This window comes from Pseudophryne corroboree, chromosome 10, assembly GCF_028390025.1.
Source record: "Pseudophryne corroboree isolate aPseCor3 chromosome 10, aPseCor3.hap2, whole genome shotgun sequence".
Lineage (NCBI taxonomy): Eukaryota > Metazoa > Chordata > Amphibia > Anura > Myobatrachidae > Pseudophryne > Pseudophryne corroboree.
In genome coordinates this window covers 15,469,763-15,497,388 of record NC_086453.1, presented here as the reverse complement: position 1 = coordinate 15,497,388, position 27,626 = coordinate 15,469,763, and the positions used below count along the sequence as shown (strand labels likewise).

At 51.5% G+C, this 27,626-nt stretch overlaps 1 protein-coding gene across 2 annotated transcripts; it reads right to left on the bottom strand.

Annotated features, from left to right (window-relative positions):
• Nucleotides 1–2,220: 2,220 nt before the first annotated feature.
• OTUD3 (OTU deubiquitinase 3) lies at nucleotides 2,221–27,604 on the bottom strand. Of its 2 annotated transcripts, XM_063942147.1 has the most exons (9): nucleotides 27,402–27,604; nucleotides 25,615–25,763; nucleotides 25,419–25,531; nucleotides 12,787–12,909; nucleotides 5,014–5,130; nucleotides 4,438–4,518; nucleotides 4,141–4,237; nucleotides 3,228–3,478; nucleotides 2,221–2,850 (listed from the first exon to the last, which is right to left on the bottom strand). In XM_063942147.1, the coding sequence occupies exons 1-9, from the start codon at nucleotides 27,602–27,604 to the stop codon at nucleotides 2,674–2,676; spliced, it is 1,311 nt and encodes a 436-aa protein (XP_063798217.1). In that variant the 3' UTR covers nucleotides 2,221–2,673. The 2 variants fall into 2 exon arrangements, with proteins under 2 accessions (XP_063798217.1, XP_063798218.1); XM_063942148.1 differs by lacking the exon at nucleotides 4,438–4,518.
• Between the last annotated feature and the right edge of the window lie 22 nt (nucleotides 27,605–27,626).

The following is a 27,626-nucleotide window of genomic DNA, read 5'->3' as shown; positions in this document are numbered from 1 at the left end:
ACACAATTCATTTAACTCATCAGATGGGGGAAAAGTCACTGGCTGCTTTTTCTCCCCAAACATAATACCCTTTTTTGTGGTAACCGGGATAATGTCAGAAATGTGCAACACATTTTTCATTGCCGTAATCATACATCGGATGGCCCTTGTGGATTGTACATTTGTCTCATCCTCGTCGACACTGGAGTCAGACTCCGTGTCGACATCTGTGTCTGCCATCTGAGGTAGCGGGCGTTTTTGAGCCCCTGATGGCCTCTGAGACGCTTGGGCAGGCGCGGGCTGAGATGCCGGCTGTCCCAAAGCTGATACGTCATCGAACCTTTTATGCAAGGAGTTGACACTGTCGTTTAATACCTTCCACATATCCATCCACTCTGGTGTCGGCCCCGCAGGGGGCGACATCACACTTATCGGCTCCTGCTCCGCCTCCACGTAAGCGTCCTCATCAAACATGTCGACACAGCCGTACCGACACACCGCACACACACACACAGGGAATGCTCTGACTGAGGACAGGACCCCACAAAGTCCTTTGGGGAGACAGAGAGAGAGTATGCCAGCACACACCAGAGCGCTATATAACAGAGGGATTTACACTAATACAAAGTGAATTTTCCCCCCAATAGCTGCTTATTATCACAATTGCACCTAAATTTATGTGCCCCCTCTCTCTTTTTTACCCTTTCCGTAGTGTATACTGCAGGGGAGAGCCTGGGGAGCTTCCTTCCAGCAGAGCTGTGAAGAGAAATGGCACTGGCTGTGCTGAGGAAGATAGCCCCGCCCCTTCAACGGCGGGCTTCTCCCGCTTTTTATAACGTTAATGGCGGGGGTTTCTGCACATATACAGTGTTAAACACTGTATTATGTGCTTTTTATTGCCAAAAGGTATATTAATTGCAGCCCAGGGCGCCCCCCCCCCCCAGCGCCCTGCACCCACCAGTGACCGGAGCGTGTGGTGTGCTGTGGGAGCTATGGCGCACAGCTGCAGTGCTGTGCGCTACCTTATTGAAGACCGAAGTCTTCAGCCGCCGATTTCCTCCGGTTTCTTCCGTCTTCTGGCTCTGCAAGGGGGACGGCGGCGTGGCTCCGGGAACGGACGATCGAGGTCGGGCCCTGTGTTCGATCCCTCTGGAGCTAATGGTGTCCAGTAGCCTTAGAAGCACAAGCTAGCTGCAAGCAGGTAGGTTTGCTTCTCTCCCCTAAGTCCCACGTAGCAGTGAGTCTGTTGCCAGCAGATCTCACTGAAAATAAAAAACTAAAATACTTTCTTTTCTAGGAAGCTCAGGAGAGCCCACTAGGTGCATCCAGCTCTGGCCGGGCACAGATTCTAACTGAGGTCTGGAGGAGGGGCATAGAGGGAGGAGCCAGTGCACACCAGATATAGTACCTAATCTTTCTTTAAAGAGTGCCCAGTCTCCTGCGGAGCCCGTCTATTCTCCATGGTCCTTACGGAGTACCCAGCACCCACTAGGACGTCAGAGAAAGATAGATTTGGGTGGGTTATATTGTTTATGTGCGGGGTAAATACTGGAAGTTTTATTTTTACACTGAAATCTAACTCTCTGCACACGTTACATCTGCCCCACCTGCAGTGCACATGGTTTTACCCATTAGAGAACAATTTTGCTGCTATCAGGTCTGCATTAGGCTCTAAAGATTGTTCCTGTGCTAACTGGGAAAAGCAGAACACCAGAGACCTATTCAAGGAGGGTCATTGAGTAACATCAGATGAAGACGCAAGTTCTCAGAGCACAGCAGCCAGGTATTTGCTTCATTATCTAACATGCAGACGTCAGATAAAAGCCAGCTGCTGATTGGATACTGCGGATTAGGTAGGAATTTCCATAATGTGGATGTGCTGGTCCTCATTTTTATTCTACAGCAAATATTCCCTTAGTTCGAAATTCTCTGGGTCCATATAGACAACACAGGGGGGCAGGTAATCGGAGCATTCTAGCAGTTGGGCTTCAACACAGGTGGTCTACTTCCATTACGTGTATTACTAGGAGGTCTGTACCCATGATCAGGATTATTCTGTGAATGGCCCCATCACCATGAAATGAATTACTAGGCATGTTTGGGGTTAGTGTAATGTGCGCTTTGGACGAATGAATGAATGAATGAATGAATGAATGAATGAATGAATGAATGAATGGGTAACTATGGGGTGACCGACCGCGTTCCGTGCAGACATCCTGCTCAAGCAATTGACCAAAAATAAATTGTTAAACATTACGTTTATTTAAAAATATATATTTTCAAATACTATTCTCTCTGTTCCGACAACCTGCAGCCCAGCAGGTCGCGGTCATACATGTACAGTATTGGTGATTGGTGTGTGGCTGCGCAATCTCACAGCCGGAACCACAAACACTCAGGGGAGGGGAAAACATGGCGGACACGGACAAGGCACAGGAGATGTCAAACGAGTATCTTCATCCGTCTGCCCTCGTTGAACGAATGAGGCGACAAAGCAGATGAAGAAAGATCCACACACAAGATGATGATGACCAAGCAGATGAAAAGATCCACACACAAGATGATGATGACCAAGCAGATGAAGAAAGATCCACACACAAGATGATGATGACGAAGCAGATGAAGAAAGATCCACACACAAGATGATGATCGCTTAGCCGTTAGAACGGATGAGTCAGCGGCAGTCAATAATCATCAGATATTGAGGGCTTCAAAAGCCTTTATGACCGTTACACGTGAGGGGTCGCTGTCCTCCTGCTGGTTATTGTCCGTGTTATTGCTCCGGAGGTCCTGCACCTTCTGCCGGTGCCTCTCCTCCTGACGTTTCTTCTTCTGTTGTCTCTGTTGATCTTTTCGCTGCTTGTTGCTCACCTGGAGAATCCAATGAACAGTAACAGTTGGGTAAAACTCCTTAGATAGGCAGGCATGGTATATCTCATTTACAGATTACTCACTGCATACTACCAGATTACAGAGAATGCTCACCACTCTAATGTACAGCGATATAGCCAATCACAAGGCCGATTACAGCGGCAGGTGGCAGAGGCGGAGCTTCTGCAACCGATTTATTGGTGCTGTGAAACGTGCAATGACTCTTATGGAGCTTTATAGCGTTGGTGTCTGGTTCCCTGTACACACACGTGTTCCAGCCATTTAATTCCACTTTCCCTATAACTGTAATATACGCTGGAATCTGCCACATGGAGAACCTGCAGCGATGTCTCTATACTTCAAGCAAAGGCCTTTACCTTCTGGCTCCGCCGGTCCCTGTTCTCCTCCTGGGTGTTTTTATCCTCTGCGCAGTCCTCCTCTGGCGGAGCGATATTTGCGTCGGGTCTGGTCTGTCTGCTGTGGTTACTCAGCACCGTGGATACGGGGCTGCAGTTCTCTGTATATTCTGGTCTCCGTTGGGTTCGTGTCCTTTCACGATCATCGGAGTCCAAAGATACATTCGTGTGCGGACACTGACATCCTTCGTCTGCAGAGCCTGCGTTGCCAGCTGCGGAGGATAGACGGCAACATTTATTACAGTGGCTCCATTCTCTTCCCCACATAACGCACAAACTTATTACTACATCATCACGGGGCAAAATATTCCAGATAAAAAGGGTTCTCTACTTCTAATCCCTCATTAACTATGCCTCCTACATATAACATAAGCAGGCTCCCAACCCCATCACTGATGACAATAGATCATTTTCCTCCAAAGATAACGCGTTTCGCACACCGAACAGCCCTAATCCAGAACCATAGCCCTTTGCCCAAGAGCCACGGTGCCAACCTGGCTCATTGCATCAGGTAACGGAGGCGGGGTCTTGAAATTAATAAATCTGGAACTTCTAGAACTGCCAAACAACAACAGACAAGGGAAGGTCGTGTTTTCAAAATCTATTTAAATTTCTACACAGTTCCACGTCGGCTTTCCCCCAGAATAACCAGATCTCGGGTCCCCTGCTCAGTTCTCTGGGAAGTCTGTTCCGTCATCTGTCACTTTGTACAATCACATTTACCGATGCGTTTCCTTTGCTGCTAATCCAACATCAGTCCGCTTCCAATAATTTATTCTGAATAAAGGAGGGGCGTTACCAGAAGTTCCGCTACCACCGGACTATACAACGTTATATTAACGTCCCCAGCTGTCCCGAGGGAAAAAACACTCACCGATCTGTTTCAACTCCTGGATCTGCAGAATGACGTGGATGGCCGACTCTATGTCGTAGCTCTCAGCCTCCAAACTCTGCAGGATGAGGCGAGCGTCCTTATAGAAGAACAACACATATACAGAATCAGTCAAGCCTGCACAAGCACACTGTATACAGATGACGCAGTAGCAGATTAGCTAAATATATTCCCCAAGAATCTGACAGGGGAGGACACGTCACCTTCTACAGCGTGGAGAAATGGATAAGTTGCCCAGAGCGGCCAATCAGCTGCTTGTTAACATTTTATAGCATGTACCTGATTAATGCTACCGGAAGCTTTGCTATGGACAGTTTCTCCACTCTTTATGAGGCTGGATACACCTCCCCATATGGATGTCTGCAGGGAAATTGAAGAGGGCAGTCCCACCGCCTGCTCTATAAGGTTCCACGTTCATTAGCACTGAACCATACAGCACTCATCCACCACCTAAAACACTTGGTTGTATTTCTCCATTTCAGCCTTACAGGTCTATTCAATTGCTGTCGGATCCCCTCTGACGGAGAGGATCCAACAGTTCACTATTCAATTAGCGAGCAAATCCGACAGGTTTTGGCCGCTTCCGACAATGCCAATCCAACTTTTTTGACATTGTCAGAAACGGGACTAAAACCAGTCAGATTCGGCTGCTAATCCGACAAAACACGTGGATCCGCGGCTAATCCGCGTGTTTTCTGACAAGTCAGAATTTCTGACTTGTCCGAAAAACGGCAGTTTAATTGAATAGGTCGAATCTGGATTCGACCTTAAAATGTCAGAAACTGCAGTTTTTCCGACAAGTCGGGAATTCAGTCTTGAATTGAATAGACCCCTTAGTGTAAGAACACAAGTTACCGTGCATCCGGTGGCGTTCTGTACTTTCTGGACGGCATCCCCCTGCCGCGCCGAGCGCTCATTTGGCAGACTGGACTTCTGTTTGCCCTTCCGATTGGACTCGTCCTTGGAAAGCATCTGCACGCGGATCAGAATGACACAATTAGGAAGTATTATTAATAATAAGTCTGGAGTAGGGCTGACAGTGGTCATAATATGTAATTCACTGCAGGGATTCAATCAGGGGGGGTGTTATTTATAATAGCCCCTGCCACTAGGATCCGGGCTTGCTGTCAGCATTGCGGGAACGGGATGATGTCACTCAGCCCCGCCCTTTCCAAACAAGCGATTGCATAAACTTCTACAAGCCAGGAAATAGTGGGGAGGGCAATTAAAGTACCAGATCTACCCCATCCAGGCACCCACAGATTCAGTGGTACCATCGCTTCCAAATGATGTGGATCCTCAGTAATACTAGTGAGAGTGGTGAGTGGCAGAAGACACTTAACATGCTCAATTTTGGCCAATTATACACGTGTGTGAAAGAGGGACACCCTCCACTACAGAAAGCATTTGGAAATCCAAAGATGGGGGTAATTCTAATACACAGACCTCCCCCCATCCTGCAATCCATAAAAACAGGGGCCAACTCAGTTACTGTGGTAGGTTGTCAGTTTTTCAAAAAGGACACATCTTGTTGGGCCAGTGGTCATTCCGAGTTGTTCGCTCGCTAGCTGTTTTTAGCAGCCGTGCAAACGCTATGCCGCCGCCCACTGGGAGTGTATTTTAGCTTAGCAGAAGTGCAAACGAAAGGATCGCAGAGCGGCTACAAAGTTTTTTTGTGCAGTTTCAGAGTAGCTCAAAACCTACTCAGCGCTTGCGATCACTTCAGACTGTTCAGTTCCGGATTTGACGTCACGAACACGCCCTGCGTTCACCCAGCCACACCTGCGTTTTTCCTGGCACGTGTGCATTTTTCCGAACACTCCCTGAAAACGCTCAGTTGACACCCAGAAACGCCCACTTCATGTCAATCACTCTGCGGCCACCAGTGCGACTGAAATGCTTCGCTAGACCCTGTGTGAAACTACATCGTTCGTTGTAATAGTACGTTGCGCGTGCGCATTGCGCCGCATACGCAGAAGTGACGATTTTTTTGCCTCATCAACAACTTTGAATGACCACCCTGATCCCTACACATTTTATGTGTTTCATTAAAACACCCAGAAATAAAAAAAAAAAAAATCAGATGCAGATTTTATTATGAAAACCTGGGTGTAAAGTTGGTCTTTTGCGGTGTTGGAAGGGTGAATGCAGATACAAGAACCACAAAGTATTTATTGGTGACAGGTAGAATAAAAATACACATTTGCTTTTAATTCACTTTCTGGCTGTTTTATTGAAAAGAAAAACACAGACTATTCCTGGGAATCTTTTCTGGGGAAAACAAGGAATAATTTGTGTGGATCCGCATACATAATAAGAGGATGTTGGAATAAGACCAAAGTAGGCTCAACAGCGAAGGGGTTAAAAAAAAGAAAAAAGTGAATTTTAATTGCCATTAAAAAAATAAATCATTTGAAACTCTATTTCATAACATTTAATATACTTCAAAATGTGTTCGGAGCAGCAATGACCAGCAGAAAAGTGGGCGTCCCCAACATTAGCTCAATACCCCTGCAGAACAGCACCCAGAGAGTTAAACCATCCAGGGTAGATGATCATTGGGAAACAGGAAGCACAAAAGGTTTTAAACAGGTGGGGAGCAGTGACTGGATGCTGCAGCGGCCGACCAATCGGCGCTCTCTCCGCCTCATCCCGCACCAGTGAATTATTCAGCTGGTTTACCAATCAGGGTACAGTTCTTAAACTATACAGTTGGCAACTCCTGAATAGCAACTCTGGAGGAAATCTCCAACAGGGAAAACACAGAGTGGCTGACAGTCTGGCGGACTTGCTTTGTAGAATTGCATTGTGTGACTGCATATACATAAGGAGGATCGCATCAAACTGTCCTAATGTGGATAAGATCACTGTCGGGGGCCTGGAGATCCTATGGCGGCAGTGACTGAGCAACAATTCCTGCATTTCTGTGATAATGGAATCAAAGGTAAAATAAGATTTTACTCACCGGTAAATCTATTTCTCGTAGTCCGTAGTGGATGCTGGGGACTCCGTAAGGACCATGGGGAATAGCGGCTCCGCAGGAGACTGGGCACAGCTAAGAAAGATTTAGGACTACCTGGTGTGCACTGGCTCCTCCCACTATGACCCTCCCCCAGACCTCAGTTAGGATACTGTGCCCGGAAGAGCGGACACAATAAGGAAGGATTTTGAATCCCGGGTAAGACTCATACCAGCCATACCAATCACACCGTATAACTCGTGATATGATACCCAGTTAACAGAATGAACATAACAGAGCCTCTCAACAGATGGCTCAACAATAACCCTTTTAGTTAACGATAACTATATACAAGTATTGCAGACAGTCCGCACTTGGGACGGGCGCCCAGCATCCACTACGGACTACGAGAAATAGATTTACCGGTGAGTAAAATCTTATTTTCTCTGACGTCCTAGTGGATGCTGGGGACTCCGTAAGGACCATGGGGATTATACCAAAGCTCCCAAACGGGCGGGAGAGTGCGGATGACTCTGCAGCACCGAATGAGAGAACTCAAGGTCCTCCTCAGCCAGGGTATCAAATTTGTAGAATTTTGCAAACGTGTTTGCCCCTGACCAAGTAGCAGCTCGGCAAAGTTGTAAAGCCGAGACCCCTCGGGCAGCCGCCCAAGAAGAGCCCACTTTCCTCGTGGAATGGGCTTTTACCGATTTAGGGTGCGGCAGTCCAGCCGCAGAATGTGCAAGTTGAATCGTGCTACAGATCCAGCGAGCAATCGTCTGCTTAGAAGCAGGAGCACCCAGCTTGTTGGGTGCATACAGGATAAATAGCGAGTCAGTCTTTCTGACTCCAGCTGTCCTGGAAACATATACTTTTCAGGGCCCTGACTACGTCCAGTAACTTGGAATCCTCCAAGTCCCAAGTAGCCGCAGGCACCACAATAGGTTGGTTCACATAAAAAACTGATATCACCTTAGGAAGGAATTGGGAACGAGTGCTCAATTCCGCCTTTCCCATATAAAATACAGATAAGGGCTTTTGTATGACAAAACCGCCAATTCTGACACACGCCTGGCCGACGCCAAGGCCCACAGAATGACCACTTTCCACGTGAGGTATTATAGCTCCACGTATTTAAGTGGCTCAACCCAATGCGACTTCAGGAAATCCAACACCACGTTGAGATCCCACGGTGCCACTGGATCACAAACGGGGGCTGACTATGCAGCACTCCCTTAACCAAAGTCTGAACTTCAGGCAGTGAAGCCAGTTCCATTTTGGAAGAAAATCGATAGAGCCGAAATCTGGACCTTAATGGAACCCAATTTTAGGCCCATAGTCACCTCTGACTGTAGGAAGTGCAGAAATCGACCTAGCTGAAATTTCTCCTTTGGGGCCTTCCTGGCCTCACAGCACGCAACATATTTCCGCCATATGCGGTGATAATGGTTTGCGTTCACTTCTTTCCTAGCTTTAATTAGCGTAGGGATAACTTCCTCCGGAATTCCCTTTTCCTTCAGGATCCGGCGTTCAACCGCCATGCCGTCCAACGCAGCCGCGGTACGTCTTGGAACAGACAGGCCCCCTGCTGCAGCAGGTCCTGTCTGAGCGGCAGAGGCCATGGGTCCTCTGAGATTATTTCTTGGAGTTCTGGTTACCAAGCTCTTCTTGGCCAACCCGGAACAATGAGTATAGTTCTTACTCCTCTCCTTCTTATTATTCTCATTACCCTGGGTAAGAGAGGCAGAGAAGGGAACACATACACCGACTGGTACACCCACGGTGTTACCAGAGCGTCCACAGCTATTGCCTGAGGGTCCCTTGACCTGGCGCAATATCTTTGTAACTTTTAGTTGAGGCGGGACGCCATCATGTCCACCTGTGGCCTTTCCCAACGGTGTACAATCATTTGGAAGACTTCTGGATGAAGTCCCCACGCTACCGGGTGGAGGTCGTGTCTTCTGAGAAAGTCTGCTTCTCAGTTGTCCACTCCGGGAATGAACACTGCTGACAGTGCTAACACATGATTTTCCGCCCATCGGAGAATCCTTGTGGCTTCTGCCATCGCCATCCTGCTTCTTGTGCCGCCCTGTCGGTTTACATGAGCGACCGCCGTGATGTTGTCTGACTGGATCAGCACCGGCCTGACTTAGGGCATTTAGTTCCAGAATATTTATGTGTAGGGAAGTCTCCTGACTTTTCCATAGCCTTGGAAGATTCTTCCCCGTGTGACTGCCCCCCAGCCTCGAAGGCTGGCATCCGTGGTCACCAGGACCCAGTCCTGTATGCCGAATCTGCGGCCCCCTAGAAGATGAGCACTCTGCAGCCACAACAGCGACACCCTGGCCCTTGGAGACAGGGTTATCCGCCGATGCATCTGAAGATGCGACCCGGACCACATGTCCAACAGATCCCACTGGAAAATCCTTGCATGGGACCTGGCGAATGGAATTTCTTCGTAAGAAGCTACCATCCTTCCCAGGGCTCGCGTGCATTGATGCACCGACACCTGTATACGTATTAGGAGGTCTCTGTCTAGAGACGACAACTCCTTGGACTTCTCCTCTGGGAGAAACCTTTTTTATCCTGTTCTGTGTCCAGAACCATACTCAGGAACAGTAGACGCGTCGTAGGAACCAGCTGCGACTTTGGAATATTCAGAATCCAGCCGTGCTGTTGTAGCACTTCCCGAGATAGTGCTACTCCGCCGAACAACTGCTCCCTGGACCTCGCCTTTATAAGGAGATCGTCCAAGTACGGGATAATTATTTCGGCCATTACTTTGGTAAATACCTCGGTGCCGGGGACAGACCAACGGCCACGTCTGGAATTGGTAATGACAATCCTGTACCACAATTTTGAGGTACTCCTGGTGAAGAGGGTAAATAGGGACATGCAGGTAAGCATCCTTGATGTCCAGTGATACCATGAAATTCTCCAGGCTTGCAATAATCGCCCTGAGCGATTCCATTTCGAACTTGAACCTTCATATATAAGTGTTCAAGGCTTTCAATTTTAGAATGGGTCTCACCGAACCGTCTGGTTTCGGTACCACAACATTTTGGAATAGTAACCCCGGCCTTGTTGAAGGAGGGGTACCTTGATTTCACCTGCTGGAAGTACAGCTTGTGAATTGCCGCCAGTACTACCTTTCTCCGAGGGCAGCAGGCAAGGCTGATGTGAGGTAACGGCGAGGGGGAGTCGCCTCGAACTCCAGCCTGTATCCCTGTGATACTAATTGCAGAACCTAGGGATCCACCTGTGGGCAAACCCACTGGTCCCTGAAGATCCCGAGACGCGCCCCTACCGCACCTGTCTCCACCTGTGGAGCCCCAACGTCCTGCGGTGGACTCAGAGGAAGCGGGGGAAGATTTTTGATCCTGGGAACTGGCTGCTGGTGCAGCTTTTTCCTTCTTCCCTTGTCTCTGTGCAGAAAGGAAGCGCCTTTGACCCGCTTGCTTTTCTGAAGCCGAAAGGACTGTACCTGAAAATACGGTGCTTTCTTAGGCTGTGAGGAAATTGAGGTAAATATTTTTTTTTGTGTCCCCCCCCAGCTGTTGCTGTGGATACGAGGTCCCAGAGACCATCCCCAAACAATTCCTCACCCTTATAAGGCAGAATCTCCATGTGCCTTTTATAGGCAGCATCACCTGTCCACTGCCGGGTTTCTAATACCCTCCTGGCAGAATGGACATTGCATTAATTCTGGATGCCAGCCGGCAAATATCCCTCTGTGCATCCTTTATATATAAGACGACGTCTTTAATATGCTCTATGTTAGCAAACTATTATCCCTGTCTTAGGGTATAAATCTTATCTGACAGGGTATCAGACCACGCTGCAGCAGCACTATTTATGCTGAGGCAATTGCAGGTCTCAGTATATAACCTGAGTGTGTATATACAGACTTCAGGATAGCCTCCTGCTTTTTATCAGCAGGCTCCTTCAAGGTGGCCGTATCCTAAGACGGCAGTGCCACCTTTTTTGACAAACGTGTGAGCGCGTTATCCACCCTAAGGGATATCTCCCAACGTGACCTATCCTCTGGCGGGAAAGGGTACGCCATCAGTAACTTTTTAGAAATTACCAGTTTCTTATTGGGGGGACCCACGCTACTTTACACACTTTATTCATTCATCTGATGGGGGAACAAAACACTGGCTGCTTTTTCTCCCCAAAAATAAAACCCCTTTTATGTGGTAATTGGGTTCATGTAAGAAATGCTTAACACATTTTTCATTGCTGAGATCATGTAACGGATGTTCCTAGTGGATTGTGTATATGTCTCAACCTTGTCGACACTGGAGTCAGACTCCGTGTCGACATCTGTGTCTGCCATCTGAGGTAACGGGCGCTTTTTTTGAGCCCCTGATGGCCTTTGAGACGCCTGGGCAGGCGCGGGCTGAGAAGCCGGCTGTCCCACAGCTGTTTTACGTCATCCAGCCTTGTAAGGAGTTGACATTGTCGGTTAATACCTTCCACCTATCCATCCACTCTGGTGTCGGCCCCACAGGGGACGACATCCCATTTATCGGCCTCTGCTCCACCTCCACGTAACCTTCCTCATCCCACATGTCGACACAGCCGTACCGACACACAGCACACACACAGGGAATGCTCTGAGGACAGGACCCCACAAAGTCCTTTGGGGAGACAGAGAGAGAGTATGCCAGCACACACCAGAGCGCTATATAATGCAGGGATTAACACTATAACTGAGTGATTTTTTCCCCCAATAGCTGCTTGTATAAACAATATTGCGCCTAAATTTAGTGCCCCCCCTCTCTTTTTAACCCTTTGAGCCTGAAAACTACAGGGGAGAGCCTGGGGAGCTGTCTTCCAGCTGCACTGTGAAGAGAAAATGGCACCAGTGTGCTGAGGGAGATAGCTCCGCCCCTTTTTCGCAGACTTTTCTCCCGCTTTTTTATGGATTCTGGCAGGGGTATTTATCACATATATAGCCTCTGGGGCTATATATTGTCATATATTTGCCAGCCAAGGTGTTTTTATTGCTGCTCAGGGCGCCCCCCCCCCAGCGCCCTGCACCCTCAGTGACCGGAGTGTGAAGTGTGTATGAGGAGCAATGGCGCACAGCTGCAGTGCTGTGCGCTACCTTGGTGAAGACTGATGTCTTCTGCCGCCGATTTTCCGGACTCTTCTTGCTTCTGGCTCTGTAAGGGGGCCGGCGGCGCGGCTCTGGGACCGAACATCAATGGCCGGTTCCATGCGGTCGATCCCTCTGGAGCTAATGGTGTCCAGTAGCCTAAGAAGCCCAAGCTACCACCAGTTAGGTAGGTTCGCTTCTTCTCCCCTTAGTCCCTCGCTGCAGTGAGTCTGTTGCCAGCAGATCTCACTGTAAAATAAAAAACCTAAAATATACTTTCTCTCTAGGAGCTCAGGAGAGCCCCTAGTGTGCATCCAGCTCAGCCGGGCACAGGATTCTAACTGAGGTCTGGAGGAGGGTCATAGTGGGAGGAGCCAGTGCACACCAGGTAGTCCTAAATCTTTCTTAGCTGTGCCCAGTCTCCTGCGGAGCAGCTATTCCCCATGGTCCTTACGGAGTCCCCAGCATCCACTAGGACGTCAGAGAAATACAGTTTCCCATAAGCAGAATGTAACGGTATAGCTATAGGCCATTTACAGCCTACAGTGCATCCAGGAGGTCTCACCTCTGTCTGCACGTTGGCCGGTGTCTCTGTGTTGTCATTAATGCGTCGGACGCTGTCATAGTGTTCTCCGTAGCGGTAAGCAATGTGCAGCTCGCGGACGTTGGGCTTATCAGAGCCTCGGATCTGCGGATAGAGAGAGCAGAGCTTCCTGAGTGGTGCAAACATGACATTTCCCTGTAGCTACCAGCAGTGTGTGTATTGGCAGACAGCTAGCACCGCTAACAGATGGACGCTGGCCAACCGCAGGATAACAATCTATGCCGCTGAGGAAGGCTGACATCACGTATCATTAGAGCTACTGTTAACGAGCTCCTCTCCGTGTTCTGTTCCAGTGCAACCTGGCCTCCCCAGCAACGGGCACAGCTATTCAGTATTTCACTGTATGATAATGCATAGCAATATGTCCGCCCCTACCCAGGTACATACAAAGACAGTGTGAAAAACTATTTGGATTTTCTAAATCTGTTTCTGTAGCACAACACCCAAGTCTAGGAATGAGTTCAAACTGCGGACAAATGTATAATTACATTTTTTTTTTTTTTTAAATGGCCGTACAGTAGCTCAATGGTTAGCGTGCAGCACTGATGTCCTAGGTTCAATTTGCCACCCAGGTTCTATGCTGTGTGGAGTTTTTATGTGCCCATCCATACTTGCCTGTACTTCCTACCACAAACATCCTGGTATGGTAATCTTTAGCAAAGCCTTCCAGCACTCACCATAACCCACCGCTCTATGCCCCCCCCCCCCCCCCCCCCCGTGCCACCCATCTTACCCTCCCCTATAGAGTGTAAGCTCTCATCCCAGCCCAACTCCGCTCTATGCTCCTCGCTCACTGTCTCTCCTCTGTGTCACCCCTGTCTGTCTGCCCCTCCCCTATAGAGTGTAAGCTCTCATCCTAACCCATCGCTCTATGCTCCTCACTCACTGTCTCTCCTCTGCGTCACCCCTGTCTGTCTGTCCCTTCCCTATAGAGTGTAAGCTCTCCTCCTAACCCACCGCTCTATGCTCCTTACTCACTGTCGCTCCTGTGTCATCCGTCTGTCTGCCCTCCCCTATAGAGTGTAAGCTCTCATCCTAACCCACCGCTCTATGCTCCTCACTCACTGTCTCTCCTCTGTGTCACTCCTGTCTGCCCCTCCACTATAGAGTGTAAGCTCTCATCCTAACCCACCGCTCTATGCTCCCCACTCACTGTCTCTCCTCTGTGTCACCCCTGTCTGTCTGTACCTCCCCTATAGAGTGTAAGCTCTCATCCTAACCCACCGCTCTATGCTCATCACTCACTGTCTCTCCTCTGTGTCACCCCTGTCTGTCCCTCCCCTTAGCTCTCCTGCTAACCCACCGCTCTATGTTCCTCACTCACTGTCCTCTCCTCTCGGTCACCCATGTCTGTCTGCCCCCTCCCCTATAGAGTGTAAGCTCTCAATCCTAACCCACGCTCTATGCTCCTCACTCACTGTCTCTCCTCTGTGTCACCCTGTCTGCCTGTCCCACCCCTATAGAGTGTAATCTCTTATCCTAACCCACCGCTCTATGCTCCTCACTCACTGTCTCTCCTCTGTCTGCCCCTCCCTATAGAGTGTAAGCTCTCATACTAATCGACCGCTCTATGCTCCTCACTCACTGTCTCTCCTCTGTGTCACCCCTGTCTGTCTGTCCCTCCCCTATAGAGTGTAAGCTCTCATCCTAACCCACCGCTCTATGCTCCTCACTCACTGTCTCTCCTCTGTATCACCCCTGTCTGTCTGTCCCTCCCCTATAGAGTGTAAGCTCTCATCCTAACCCACCGCTCTATACTCCTCACTCACTGTCTCTCCTCTGTGTCACCCCTGTCTGTCTCTCCCTATAGAGTGTAAGCTGTCATCCTAACCCACCGCTCTATGCTCCTCACTCACTGGTCTCTCCTCTGGTGTCACCCCTGTCTGTCTGTCCCTCCCCTATAGAGTGTAAGCTCCCCTCCTAACCCACCGCTCTATGCTCCTCACTCACTGTCTCTCCTCTGTGTCACCCCTGTCTGTCTGTCCCTCCCCTATAGAGTGTAATCTCTCATCCTAACCCACCGCTCTATGCTCCTCACTCACTGTCTCTCCTCTGTGTCACCCCTGTCTGTCTCTCCCCTATAGAGTGTAAGCTGTCTTCCTAACCCACCGCTCTATGCTCCTCACTCACTGTCTCTCCTCTGTGTCACCCCTGTCTGTCTGTCCCTCCCCTATAGAGTGTAAGCTCCCCTCCTAACCCACCGCTCTATGCTCCTCACTCACTGTCTCTCCTCTGTGTCACCCCTGTCTGTCTGTCCCGCCCCTATAGAGTGTAAACTCTCATCCTAACCCACCACTCTATGCTCCTCACTCACTGTCTCTCCTGTGTCACCCCTGTCTGTCTGCCCCTCCCCTATAGAGTGTAAGCTCTCATCCTAACCCTCCGCTCTATGCTCCTCACTCACTGTCTCTCCTCTGTGTCACCCTGTCTGTCTGCCCCTCCCCTATAGAGTGTAAGCTCTCATCCTAACCCACCGCTCTATGCTCCTCACTCACTGTCTCTCCTCTGTGTCACCCCTGTCTGTCTGCCCCTCCCCTATAGAGTGTAAGCTCTCATCCTAACCCACCGCTCTATGCTCCTCACTCCACTGTCTCTCCTCTGTGTCACCCCTGTTTGTCTGCCCCTCCCCTATAGAGTGTAAGCTCTCATCCAAACCCTCCGCTCTATGCTCCTCACTCACTGTCTCTCCTCTGTGTCACCCCTGTCTGTCTGCCCCTCCCCTATAGAGTGTAAGCTCTCATCCTAACCCTCCGCTCTATGCTCCTCACTCACTGTCTCTCCTCTGTGTCTCCCGTCTGTCTGCCCCTCCCCTATAGCGTGTAAGCTCTCATCCTAACCCACCGCTCCATGCTCCTCGCTCACTGTCTCTCCTCTGCGTCACCCCATGTCTGTCTGTCCCTCCCCTATAGAGTGTAAGCTCTCATACTAACCCCCCGCTCTATGCTCCTCGCTCACGGTCTCTCCTCTGTGTCACCCCTGTCTCTGTCCCTCCCCTATAGAGTGGTAAGCTCTTATCCTAACCCCACCAGCTCTATGCTCCTCACTCCACTGTCTCTCCTCTGTGTCACCCCTGTCTGTCTGCCCCTCCCCTATAGAGTGTAAGCTCTCATCCTAACCCACCGCTCTATGCTCCTCACTCACTGTCTCTCCTCTGTGTCACCCCTGTCTGTCTGCCCCTCCCCTATAGAGTGGTAAGCTCTCATCCTAACCCACCACTCTATGCTCCTCGCTCACTGTCTCTCCTCTGTGTCACCCCTGTCTGTCTGTCCCTCCACTATAGAGTGTAAGCTCTCATCCTAACCCTCCGCTCTATGCTCCTCACTCACTGTCTCTCCTCTGTGTCACCCGTCTGTCTGCCCCTCCCCTACAGAGTGTAAGCTCTCATCCTAACCCACCGCTCTATGCTCCTCACTCACTGTCTCTTCTCTGTGTCACCCCTGTCTGTCTGCCTCTCCCCTATAGAGTGTAAGCTCTCATCCTAACCCTCCGCTCTATGCTCCTCACTCACTGTCTCTCCTCTGTGTCACCCGTCTGTCTGCCCCTCCCCTATAGAGTGAAAGCTCTCCTCCTAACCCTCCGCTCTATGCTCCTCACTCACTGTCTCTCCTCTGTGTCTCCCCTGTCTGTCTGTCCCACCCCTATAGAGTGTAAGCTCTCATCCTAACCCACCGCTCTATGCTCCTCACTCACTGTCTCTCCTCTGTGTCACCTGTCTGCCCCTCCCCTATAGAGTGTAAGCTCTCATCTAACCCACCGCTCTATGCTCCTCACTCACTGTCTCTCCTCTGTGTCACCCCTGTCTGTCTGCCCCTCCCCTATAGAGTGTAAGCTCTCATCCTAACCCACCGCTCCATGCTCCTCGCTCACTGTCTCTCCTCTATATCACCCGTCTGTCTGCCCCTCCCCTATAGAGTGTAATCTCTCATCCTAACCCACCGCTCTATGCTCCTCACTCACTGTCTCTCCTCTGTGTCACCCCCTGTCTGTCTGTCCCTCCCCTATAGAGTGTAAGTCTCATCCTAACCCACCTCTCTATGCTCCTCACTCACTGTCTCTCCTCTGTGTCACCCCTGTCTGTCTGCCCCTCCCCTATAGAGTGTAATCTCTCATCCTAACCACCGCTCTATGCTCCTCACTCACTGTCCTCTCCTCTATATCACCCGTCTGTCTGCCCCTCCCCTATAGAGTTTAGGCTCTCATACTAATCGACCGCTCTATGCTCCTCACTCACTGTCTCTCCTCTGTGTCACCCCTGTCTGTCTGCCCCTTCCCTATAGAGTGTAATCTCATCCTAACCCACCGCTTCTATGCTCCTCACTCACTGTCTCTCCTCTGTGTCACCCCTGTCTGTCTGTCCCTCCACTATAGAGTGTAAGCTCTCATCCTAACCCTCCGCTCTATGCTCCTCACTCACTGTCTCTCCCCTGTCTGTCTGCCCCTCCCCTATAGAGTGTAAGCTCTCATCCTAACCCACCGCTCCATGCTCCTCGCTCACTGTCTCTCCTCTGTGTCACCCCTGTCTGCCTGTCCCTCCCCTATAGAGTGTAAGCTCTCATCCTAACCCACCTCTCTATGCTCCTCACTCACTGTCTCTCCTCTGTGTCACCCCTGTCTGTCTGCCCCTCCCCTATAGAGTGTAAGCTCTCATACTAATCGACCGCTCTATGCTCCTCACTCACTGTCTCTCCTCTGTGTCACCCCTGTCTGTCTGTCCCTCCCCTATAGAGTGTAAGCTGTCATCCTAACCCACCGCTCTATGCTCCTCACTCACAGTCTCTCCTCTGTGTCACCCGTCTGTCTGTCCCTCCCCTATAGAGTGTAAGCTCTCCTCCTAACCCACCGCTCTATGCTCCTCGCTCAGTGTCTCTCCTCTGTGTCACCCCTGTCTCTGTCCCTCCCCTATAGAGTGTAAGCTCTTATCCTAACCCACCGCTCTATGCTCCTCACTCACTGTCTCTCCTCTGTGTCACCCCTGTCTGTCCCTCCCCTATAGAGTGTAAACTCTCATCCTAACCCACCGCTCTATGCTCCTCACTCACGGTCTCTCCTCTGTGTCACCCCTGTCTGTCTGCCCCTCCCCTATAGAGTGTAAACTCTCCTCCTAACCCACCACTCTATGCTCCTCACTCACTGTCTCTCCTCTGTGTCACCCCTGTCTGTCTGCCCCTCCCCTATAGAGTGTAAACTCTCCTCCTAACCCACCACTCTATGCTCCTCACTCACTGTCTCTCCTGTGTCACACCTGTCTGTCTGCCCCTCCCCTATAGAGTGTAAGCTCTCATCCTAACCCACCACTCTATGCTCCTCGCTCAGTGTCTCTCCTCTGTGTCACCCCTGTCTGTCTGCCTCTCCCCTATAGAGTGTAAGCTCTCATCCTAACCCACCGCTCTATGCTCCTCGCTCACTGTCTCTCCTCTGTGTCACCCCTGTCTGTCTGTCCCTCCCCTATAGAGTGTAAGCTGTCATACTAACCCCCCGCTCTATGCTCCTCACTCACTGTCTCTCCTCTGTGTCTCCCCTGTCTGTCTGCTACTCCCCTATAGAGTGTAAGCTCTCATCCTAACCCTCCGCTCTATGCTCCTCACTCACTGTCTCTCCTCTGTTTCTCCCCTGTCTGTCTGCTACTCCCCTATAGAGTGTAAGCTCTCATCCTAACCCACCGCTCTATGCTCCTCGCTCACTGTCTCTCCTCTATATCACCCGTCTGTCTGCCCCTCCCCTATAGAGTGTAAGCTCTCATACTAATCGACCGCTCTATGCTACTCACTCACTGTCTCTCCTCTGTCACACCCCTGTCTGTCTGCCCCTCCCCTATAGAGTGTAAGCTCTCATCCTAACCCACCGCTCTATGCTCCTCACTCACTGTCTCTCCTCTGTGTCACCCGTCTGTCTGCTCCTCCCCTATACAGTGATCGCGCTGAACCGAAAAAAAAGTGGGTCCCAGGGACCCCTCACTTTTAAAAATTGGGGTCCTAACTGTCCTTTTTTGGGTCCCATCGGAATGAAGGTTCTTATTAATCTTATTAATGATTTAAATATAAAAACACGGACTTGATTTGGACACAACAAAAGTGTTGCAAGGGGGAGGATGGGGTGACGATGCTGCTGGGCTGTGTAGCATACAGGACACCCTGCACCAGAGCTGTAACTAGACATTTTGGTGCCCTTTTGGCAGAAAGTGAATTGGTGCTCCCCCTCCCATACTACAAAGCATGGATAGTGCGCGCCAAAGGCGCGCACCAAAAACGTAGGGGTCTGGCTTTGTGGGGAAGGGGGCTTGGCCACATAATAGTGCCAAATTACACCACACAGTAGTGCCGCTTATACACATTGCACCAGGTAGTACCTCCTATACACACTGCACCAGGTAGAGCACATTATACACATTGCACCAAGCAGAACCACCTATACACATTGTGCCAGGCAGAGCACGTTATACACTTTGCACCAGGCAGAGCACGTTATACACTTTGCGCCAGGCAGAGCACGTTATACACTTTGCGCCAGGCAGAGCACGTTATACACTTTGCGCCAGGCAGAGCACGTTATACACATTGCACCAAACAGAACCACCTATACACATTGTGCCAGGCAGAGCACGTTATACACATTGCACCAAACAGAACCACCTATACACATTGTGCCAGGCAGAGCACGTTATACACATTGCACCAAACAGAACCACCTATACACATTGTGCCAGGCAGAGCGCGTTATACACTTTGCGCCAGGCAGAGCACATTATACATTTTGCGCCAGGTAGAACCAGCTATACACACTGAGCCAAGCAGAGCACGTTATACACATTGCGCCAGGCAGAGCACGTTATATACATTGCGCCAGGTAGAACCAGCTATACACACACTGAGCCAGGCAGAGCACGTTATACACTTTGGACGGGGAGAAGCTGCGGGCAGCGCTATTGAATGGGGAGAAGCTACCGGTGGTGATTTGATGGCAAGAGAGGCACTGAAACAGTATTATTAGCAGAGACGCACTGGTCACTTAGAGACCTCTCTGCTTGTAGTGCGTAAAATGCGCTATAGCGCATATTTTGTGATCACTGGGTGTAGTGGGAAGAGAGTGAGGTGGGTGTAGGGGGAAGAGAGAAACTGACAGAGGGGGGGGAGACTGACAGAGAGCGGGTTGACAGAGGGGAAGAGAGAGACAGACAGAGAGAGGGGGCGGGACAGAGAGAGAGAGAGAGGTGGGGAGACAGAGAGGGAACGAGGAGACGGACAGAGAGAGAGAGAGAGAGAGAGAGAGAGAGAGAGAGAGAGGGAACGAGGAGACGGACAGAGAGAGAGAGAGAGAGAGAGAGAGAGAGAGGGAACGAGGAGACGGACAGAGAGAGAGAGAGAGAGAGGGAACGAGGAGACGGACAGAGAGAGAGAGAGAACGAGGAGACGGACAGAGAGAGAGAGAGAGAGAGAACGAGGAGACGGACAGAGAGAGAGAACGAGGAGACGGACAGAGAGAGAGAGAGAGAGAGAGAGAGAGAGAACGAGGAGACGGACAGAGAGAGAGAGAGAGAGAGAGAACGAGGAGACGGACAGAGAGAGAGAGAGAGAACGAGGAGACGGACAGAGAGAGAGAGAGAGAGAACGAGGAGACGGACAGAGAGAGAGAGAGAACGAGGAGACGGACAGAGAGAGAGAGAGAACGAGGAGACGGACAGAGAGAGAGAGAGAGAGAGAGAGAGAACGAGGAGACGGACAGAGAGAGAACGAGGAGACGGACAGAGAGAGAACGAGGAGACGGACAGAGAGAACGAGGAGACGGACAGAGAGAGAACGAGGAGACGGACAGAGAGAGAGAGAGAGAGAGAACGAGGAGACGGACAGAGAGAGAGAGAGAGAGAGAGAGAACGAGGAGACGGACAGAGAGAGAGAACGAGGAGACGGACAGAGAGAGAGAGAGAGAGAGAGAGAGAGAGAGAACGAGGAGACGGACAGAGAGAGAGAGAGAGAGAGAACGAGGAGACGGACAAAGAGAGAGAGAGAGAACGAGGAGACGGACAAAGAGAGAGAGAGAACGAGGAGACGGACAGAGAGAGAGAGAACGAGGAGAGAGAGAGAGAGAGAGAGAGAGGGAACGAGGCGGACAGAGAGAGAACGAGGAGACGGACAGAGAGAGAGGGAGGAAACGAGACGGACAGAGAGAGAGAGAGAGAGAGAGAGAGAGAGAGAGAGAGAGAGAGAGAGGGAACGAGGCGGACAGAGAGAGAGAGGGAACGAGACTGACAGAGCGAGAGAGAAAAGGGGGGGGGATGGAAAGAGGGGGGGGGGAGACAGAGAGAGAGGGGATAGATGGAGGCAGAGGAAAGGGAGTGATTGAGAGAGAGGCTTGTACTACTGTAGCATTGCTCGTCAGTGGTGTATATAATCTAGGGCTGCTACTTTGCATGGACACGGCTGCCAGTGCCTCTGCACATTCCTCCGACGGACGTTTGGCGCCGGGGACGGTCAGGACAGGGGTGTAATAGAAGTAGGCAAGGGCTGTGAGAGCGGCCCCAGTCCTCCCCTTCCAGCCCGGTGTCCGTGTCAGCAGCAATAGAGGGGGAGTTTAGATTAGTAAAACGCAGGCAGCATTTGAGTGGGAGGAGAAGGAGAGCGAACCTTTTACTGGCCGGGAGACAGGACCCGAGTGACTGGCTGTGCAGTGGCCGTCTTCATACACAGGCTCTGGGACACTGGCGGTGGGCGGGCGAACAGGCGCAGCGCTGGTCGCGGCATTTAATGAGTCAGTGAGACTCATTGTAATGCCGTCCCTGAACCAGCCCCCACCGCGGGAACAGACAGCCCCCCTCTCCCCACGCCACTTATAACGAGCTCTTACCGTGCACCCGACCCGACCCCCCCTCTCCCCGGCCACGGACCACTGGCGGCACTCAGAAGCCAAACCCCCTCCCCAGCCGCGGGTTACCCCATGTCACAGAGGATCGCTGCCACGGAGCTGCGCTGTCATGTCCTGACTGGCAAGGCTCCACCTCCTGTTTTTAAAGCCTGCCGCCGGGCCGCCACGCCAATCAATCTGCCAGGCTAGGGATTGGCTGCAGCGGAGCGCGTCCCAGAGGACTCACACATGTTGGAAAAGTGAGTCCCTGAACATCAATACCGGGTAAAAAACGCGCTATAGCGCGTTTTTGCGAACACTGCCTATAGAGTGTAAGCTCTCATACTAACCCACCGCTCTATGCTCCTCGCTCACTGTCTCTCCTCTCTGTGTCACCCGTCTGTCTGCCCCTCCCCTATAGAGTGTAAGCTCTCATCCTAACCCACCGCTCTATGCTCCTCGCTCAGTGTCTCTCCTCTGTGTCACCCCTGTCTGTCTCTCCCCTATAGAGTATAAGCTCTCCTCCTAACCCACCGCTCTCTGCTCCTCACTCACTGTCTCTCCTCTGTGTCACCCCTGTCTGTCTGTCTCTCCCCTATAGAGTATAAGCTCTCCTCCTAACCCACCGCTCTCTGCTCCTCACTCACTGTCTCTCCTCTGTGTCACCCCTGTCTGTCTGTCCCTCCCCTATAGAGTGTAATCTCTCATCCTAACCCACCGCTCTATGCCCCTCACTCACTGTCTCTCATCTGTGTCACCCCTGTCTGTCTGCCCCTCCCCTATAGAGTGTAAGCTCATCCTAACCCACCGCTCTATACTCCTCACTCACTGTCTCTCCTCTGTGTCACCCCTGTCTGTCTGCTCCTCCCCTATAGAGTGTAAGCTCTCATACTAACCCACCGCTCTATGCTCCTCGCTCACTGTCTCTCCTCTCTGTGTCACCTGTCTGTCTGCCCCTCCCCTACAGAGTGTAAGCTTTCATCCTAACCCACCGCTCTATGCTCCTCGCTCAGTGTCTCTCCTCTGTGTCACCCCTGTCTGTCTGTCCCTCCCCTATAGAGTGTAAGCTCTCATCCTAACCCACCGCTCTATGCTCCTCACTCACTGTCTCTCCTCTGTGTCACCCCTGTCTGTCTGCCCCTCCCCTATAGAGTGTAAGCTCATCCTAACCCACCGCTCTATACTCCTCACTCACTGTCTCTCCTCTGTGTCACCCCTGTCTGTCTGTCCCTCCCCTATAGAGTGTAAGCTCTCATCCTAACCCACCGCTCTATGCTCCTCACTCACTGTCTCTCCTCTGTGTCACCCCTGTCTGTCTGCCCCTCCCCTATAGAGTGTAAGCTCTCATCCTAACCCACCGCTCTATGCTCATCACTCACTGTCTCTCCTCTGTGTCACCCCTGTCTGTCTGTCCCTCCCCTATAGAGTGTAATCTCATCCTAACCCACCGCTCTATGCTCCTCACTCACTGTCTCTCCTCTGTGTCACCCCTGTCTGTCTGTCCCTCCCCTATAGAGTGTAAGCGCTCATCCTAACCCACCGCTCTATGCTCCTCACTCACTGTCTCTCCTCTGTGTCACCCGTCTGTCTGCTCCTCCCCTATAGAGTGTAAGCTCTCATACCAACCCACCGCTCTATGCTCCTCACTCACTGTCTCTCCTCTGTGTCACCTGTCTGTCTGCCCCTCCCCTATAGAGTGTAAGCTCTCATCCTAACCCACCGCTCTATGCTCCTCACTCACTGTCTCTCCTCTGTGTCACCCCTGTCTGTCTGCCCCTCCCCTATAGAGTGTAAGCTGTCATCCTAACCCACCGCTCTATGCTCCTCACTCACTGTCTCTCCTCTGTGTCACCCCTGTCTGTCTGCCCCTCCCCTATAGAGTGTAAGCTCTCATCCTAACCCACCGCTCTATGCTCCTCACTCACTGTCTCTCCTCTGTGTCACCCGTCTGTCTGCTCCTCCCCTATAGAGTGTAAGCTCTCATACTAACCCACCGCTCTATGCTCCTCGCTCACTGTCTCTCCTCTCTGTGTCACCCGTCTGTCTGCCCCTCCCCTAGAGTGTAAGCTCTCATCCTAACCCACCGCTCTATGCTCCTCACTCACTGTCTCTCCTCTGTGTCTCCCCTGTCTGTCTGCCCCTCCCCTACAGAGTGTAAGCTCTCATCCTAACCCACCGCTCTATGCTCCTCGCTCACTGTCTCTCCTCTGTGTCACCCCTGTATGTCTGCCCCTCCCCTATAGAGTGTAAGCTCTCATCCTAACCCATCGCTCTATGCTCCTCACTCACTGTCTCTCCTCTGTGTCACCTGTCTGTCCCTCCCCTATAGAGTGTAAGCTCTCATCCTAACCCAACACCGCTCTATGCTTTTCACTCACTGTCTCTCCTCTGTGTCACCCCTGTCTGTCTGTCCCTCCCCTATAGAGTGTAAGCTCTCATCCTAAGCCACCGCTCTATGCTCCTCACTCACTGTCTCTCCTCTGTGTCACCCCTGTCTGTCTGCCCCTCCCCTATAGAGTGTAAGCTCTCATCCTAACCCACCGCTCTATGCTCCTCACTCACTGTCTCTCCTCTGTGTCACCCCTGTCTGTCTGTCCCTCCCCTATAGAGTGTAAGCTCTCATCCTAACCCACCGCTCTATGCTCCTCACTCACTGTCTCTCCTCTGTGTCACCCCTGTCTGTCTGCCCCTCCCCTATAGAGTGTAAGCTCTCATCCTAACCCACCGCTCTATGCTCCTCACTCACTGTCTCTCCTCTGTGTCACCCCTGTCTGTCTGTCCCTCCCCTATAGAGTGTAAGCTCTCCTCCTAACCCACCGCTCTATGCTCCTCACTCACTGTCTCTCCTCTGTGTCACCCCTGTCTGTCTGCCCCTCCCCTATAGAGTGTAAGCTGTCATCCTAACCCACCGCTCTATGCTCCTCACTCACTGTCTCTCCTCTGTGTCACCCCTGTCTGTCTGTCCCTCCCCTATAGAGTGTAAGCTCTCATCCTAACCCACCGCTCTATGCTCCTCACTCACTGTCTCTCCTCTGTGTCACCCCTGTCTGTCTGCCCCTCCCCTATAGAGTGTAAGCTCTCATCCTAACCCACCGCTCTATGCTCCTCACTCACTGTCTCTCCTCTGTGTCACCCCTGTCTGTCTGTCCCTCCCCTATAGAGTGTAAGCTCTCCTCCTAACCCACCGCTCTATGCTCCTCACTCACTGTCTCTCCTCTGTGTCACCCCTGTCTGTCTGCCCCTCCCCTATAGAGTGTAAGCTGTCATCCTAACCCACCGCTCTATGCTCCTCACTCACTGTCTCTCCTCTGTGTCACCCCTGTCTGTCTGTCTGTCCCTCCACTATAGAGTGTAAGCTGTCATCCTAACCCACCGCTCTATGCTCCTCACTCACTGTCTCTCCCCTATAGAGTGTAAGCTTTCATGAGGGCTTTCCTCCCTCATATGCTTTTACCTCCATCACTTACACTATCACCCCCCTCCCCTGGAACAGCACCACACCTTTGGGTCCTTCTGTGGTATTATGACTGCACATGTAGCAGGTTTCCCATGTATGTAAGGCTCTTGCATTTGTTGCTTATTGTGTGTGCACTGTTTCTACGTATGTACTGTGTAAGGCGTTGCACAACCACTGAGGCGCCATACCAATAAGGGATAATTATAATAACTCATAGATAAAAGTAATGACTTTCTAAGCATGTGGCTTCATTATAACACAAATCGTCTTCATTAAGCATGAAAGGAAGCGGAATCATTACCTGCCACAGAGGGTTATTGAGCTGGTGAATGACCACGTTCACACTGCTACTGCGAGCAAACGCCACTATGGCATCGTTACCGGCGAACGTACCGGACTGCGCCAAGTTAGAAACTACGAGAAGAGAGACATTAAAGAAAGTGGTGCCGTCAGTCTGAGTCAGGTCAGCGTCCAGCTCTGGTCATCCAGGCTCTCACCGTGACGGTCAAACGGAATATCGTCCTCCACAAAGGGTTCAAAGTCGCCGCGGTGCTTCACCATGTAATTCACCGTCTCTTGCCGGAGCCGCAGGTGGTTTCTGGAATGTCCCTCCAACTGGTCTCCCAGCGCTCTAAATAAGCAGTTCCTAATGGCGGACAGGGCACAGGTAATAACGGGGTTACCAGTAAGATGAGGCTACTGATTACTGGCTCCTCAGAGCTAATGGGGGTACACAACCAACCTCTACTGACTACTGAGCGACATGCATTCAGGACTACAGCAATGGGCAAGAGTCAGTGCTGGCTGAGATCGGATTATGTGACATGTAAATAATATGACCATATAACTGATCCTACAGGTGGTAATTAAGGAGAAAAAGGTGGCGCTAGTCAGAGCAGGGGCTACTGGTCAGAATGAGAGCACAAAGATGACGCCAGTCTGTGGATGTTGGACAGGATGAGAGTACAAAGATGGCGCAAGTCTGAGCTGAGGCGCCAGTCTGTGGATGTTGGACAGGATGAGAGTACAAAGATGGCGCTAGTCTGTGGCTACTAGACAGAATGAGAGTACAAAGATGGCGCTAGTCTGAGCTGAGGTGGCAGTCTCTGGCTGCTGGACAGCATGAAAGTACAAAGATGGTGCCAGTCTTTGGCTGTTGGACAGAATGAGAGTACACAAATGGCGCCAGTCTGAGCTGGGGCATCAGTCTGTGGCTATTGGACAGGATGAGAGTACAAAGGTGGCTAGTAGACAGAATGAGAGTACAAAGATGGCGCTAGTCTGAGCTGAGGCACCAGTCTGGGGCTGCTGGACAGAATGAGAGTACAAAGATGGCGCTAGACTATGAGAGTACAAAGATGGCGCTAGTCTGAGCTGAGGCGGCAGTCTGGGGTTGCTGGACAGAATGAGAGTACAAAGATGGCGCTAGTCTGAGCTGAGGCACCAGTCTGGGGCTGCTGGACAGAATGAGAGTACAAAGATGGCGCTAGTCTGAGCTGAGGCACCAGTCTGGGGCTGCTGGACAGAATGAGAGTACAAACATGGTGCTAGTCTGAGCTGAGGCACCAGTCTGGGGCTGCTGGACAGAATGAGAGTACAAAGATGGCGCTAGTCTGAGCTGAGGCGGCAGTCTGGGGCTGCTGGACAGAATGAGAGTACAAAGATGGCGCTAGTCTGAGCTGAGGCGGCAGTCTGGGGCTGCTGGACAGAATGAGAGTACAAAGATGGCGCTAGTCTGAGCTGAGGCGGCAGTCTGGGGCTGCTGGACAGAATGAGAGTACAAAGATGGCGCTAGTCTGAGCTGAGGCGGCAGTCTGGGGCTGCTGGACAGAATGAGAGTACAAAGATGGCGCTAGTCTGAGCTGAGGCACCAGTCTGGGGTTGCTGGACAGAATGAGAGTACAAACATGGTGCTAGTCTGAGCTGAGGCACCAGTCTGGGGTTGCTGGACAGAATGAGAGTACAAACATGGTGCTAGTCTGAGCTGAGGCACCAGTCTGGGGCTGCTGGACAGAATGAGAGTACAAAGATGGCGCTAGTCTGAGCTGAGGCGGCAGTCTGGGGCTGCTGGACAGAATGAGAGTACAAAGATGGCGCTAGTCTGAGCTGAGGCACCAGTCTGGGGCTGCTGGACAGAATGAGAGTACAAAGATGGCGCTAGTCTGAGCTGAGGCACCAGTCTGGGGCTGCTGGACAGAATGAGAGCACAAAGATGGCGGACAATGGCCCACTGGGTTTAGTAACATGTCGGCTGTTAGCCTCCCCAGTTGCCTCGGCTACTCACCCGTCTCCCGGTACCTCCCTCAGCCGGAGACCCAACACCTGCAGCTGGTTCGCGAAACTGGCGAACTCTTCCGAGCCGTCATCATCCCCCGCCCGGTTCCTGCGCTCTTTGGCCAGGGCCCGGCGCGCCGCTCTCTCGTCCCTCTTCCGCTCCACCTCGGCCTTCTTCCCGGGCCGGGTGCGGACGCTCTGCTTCCTGGACATGTCACCCGGCTGCTGAGCGCCG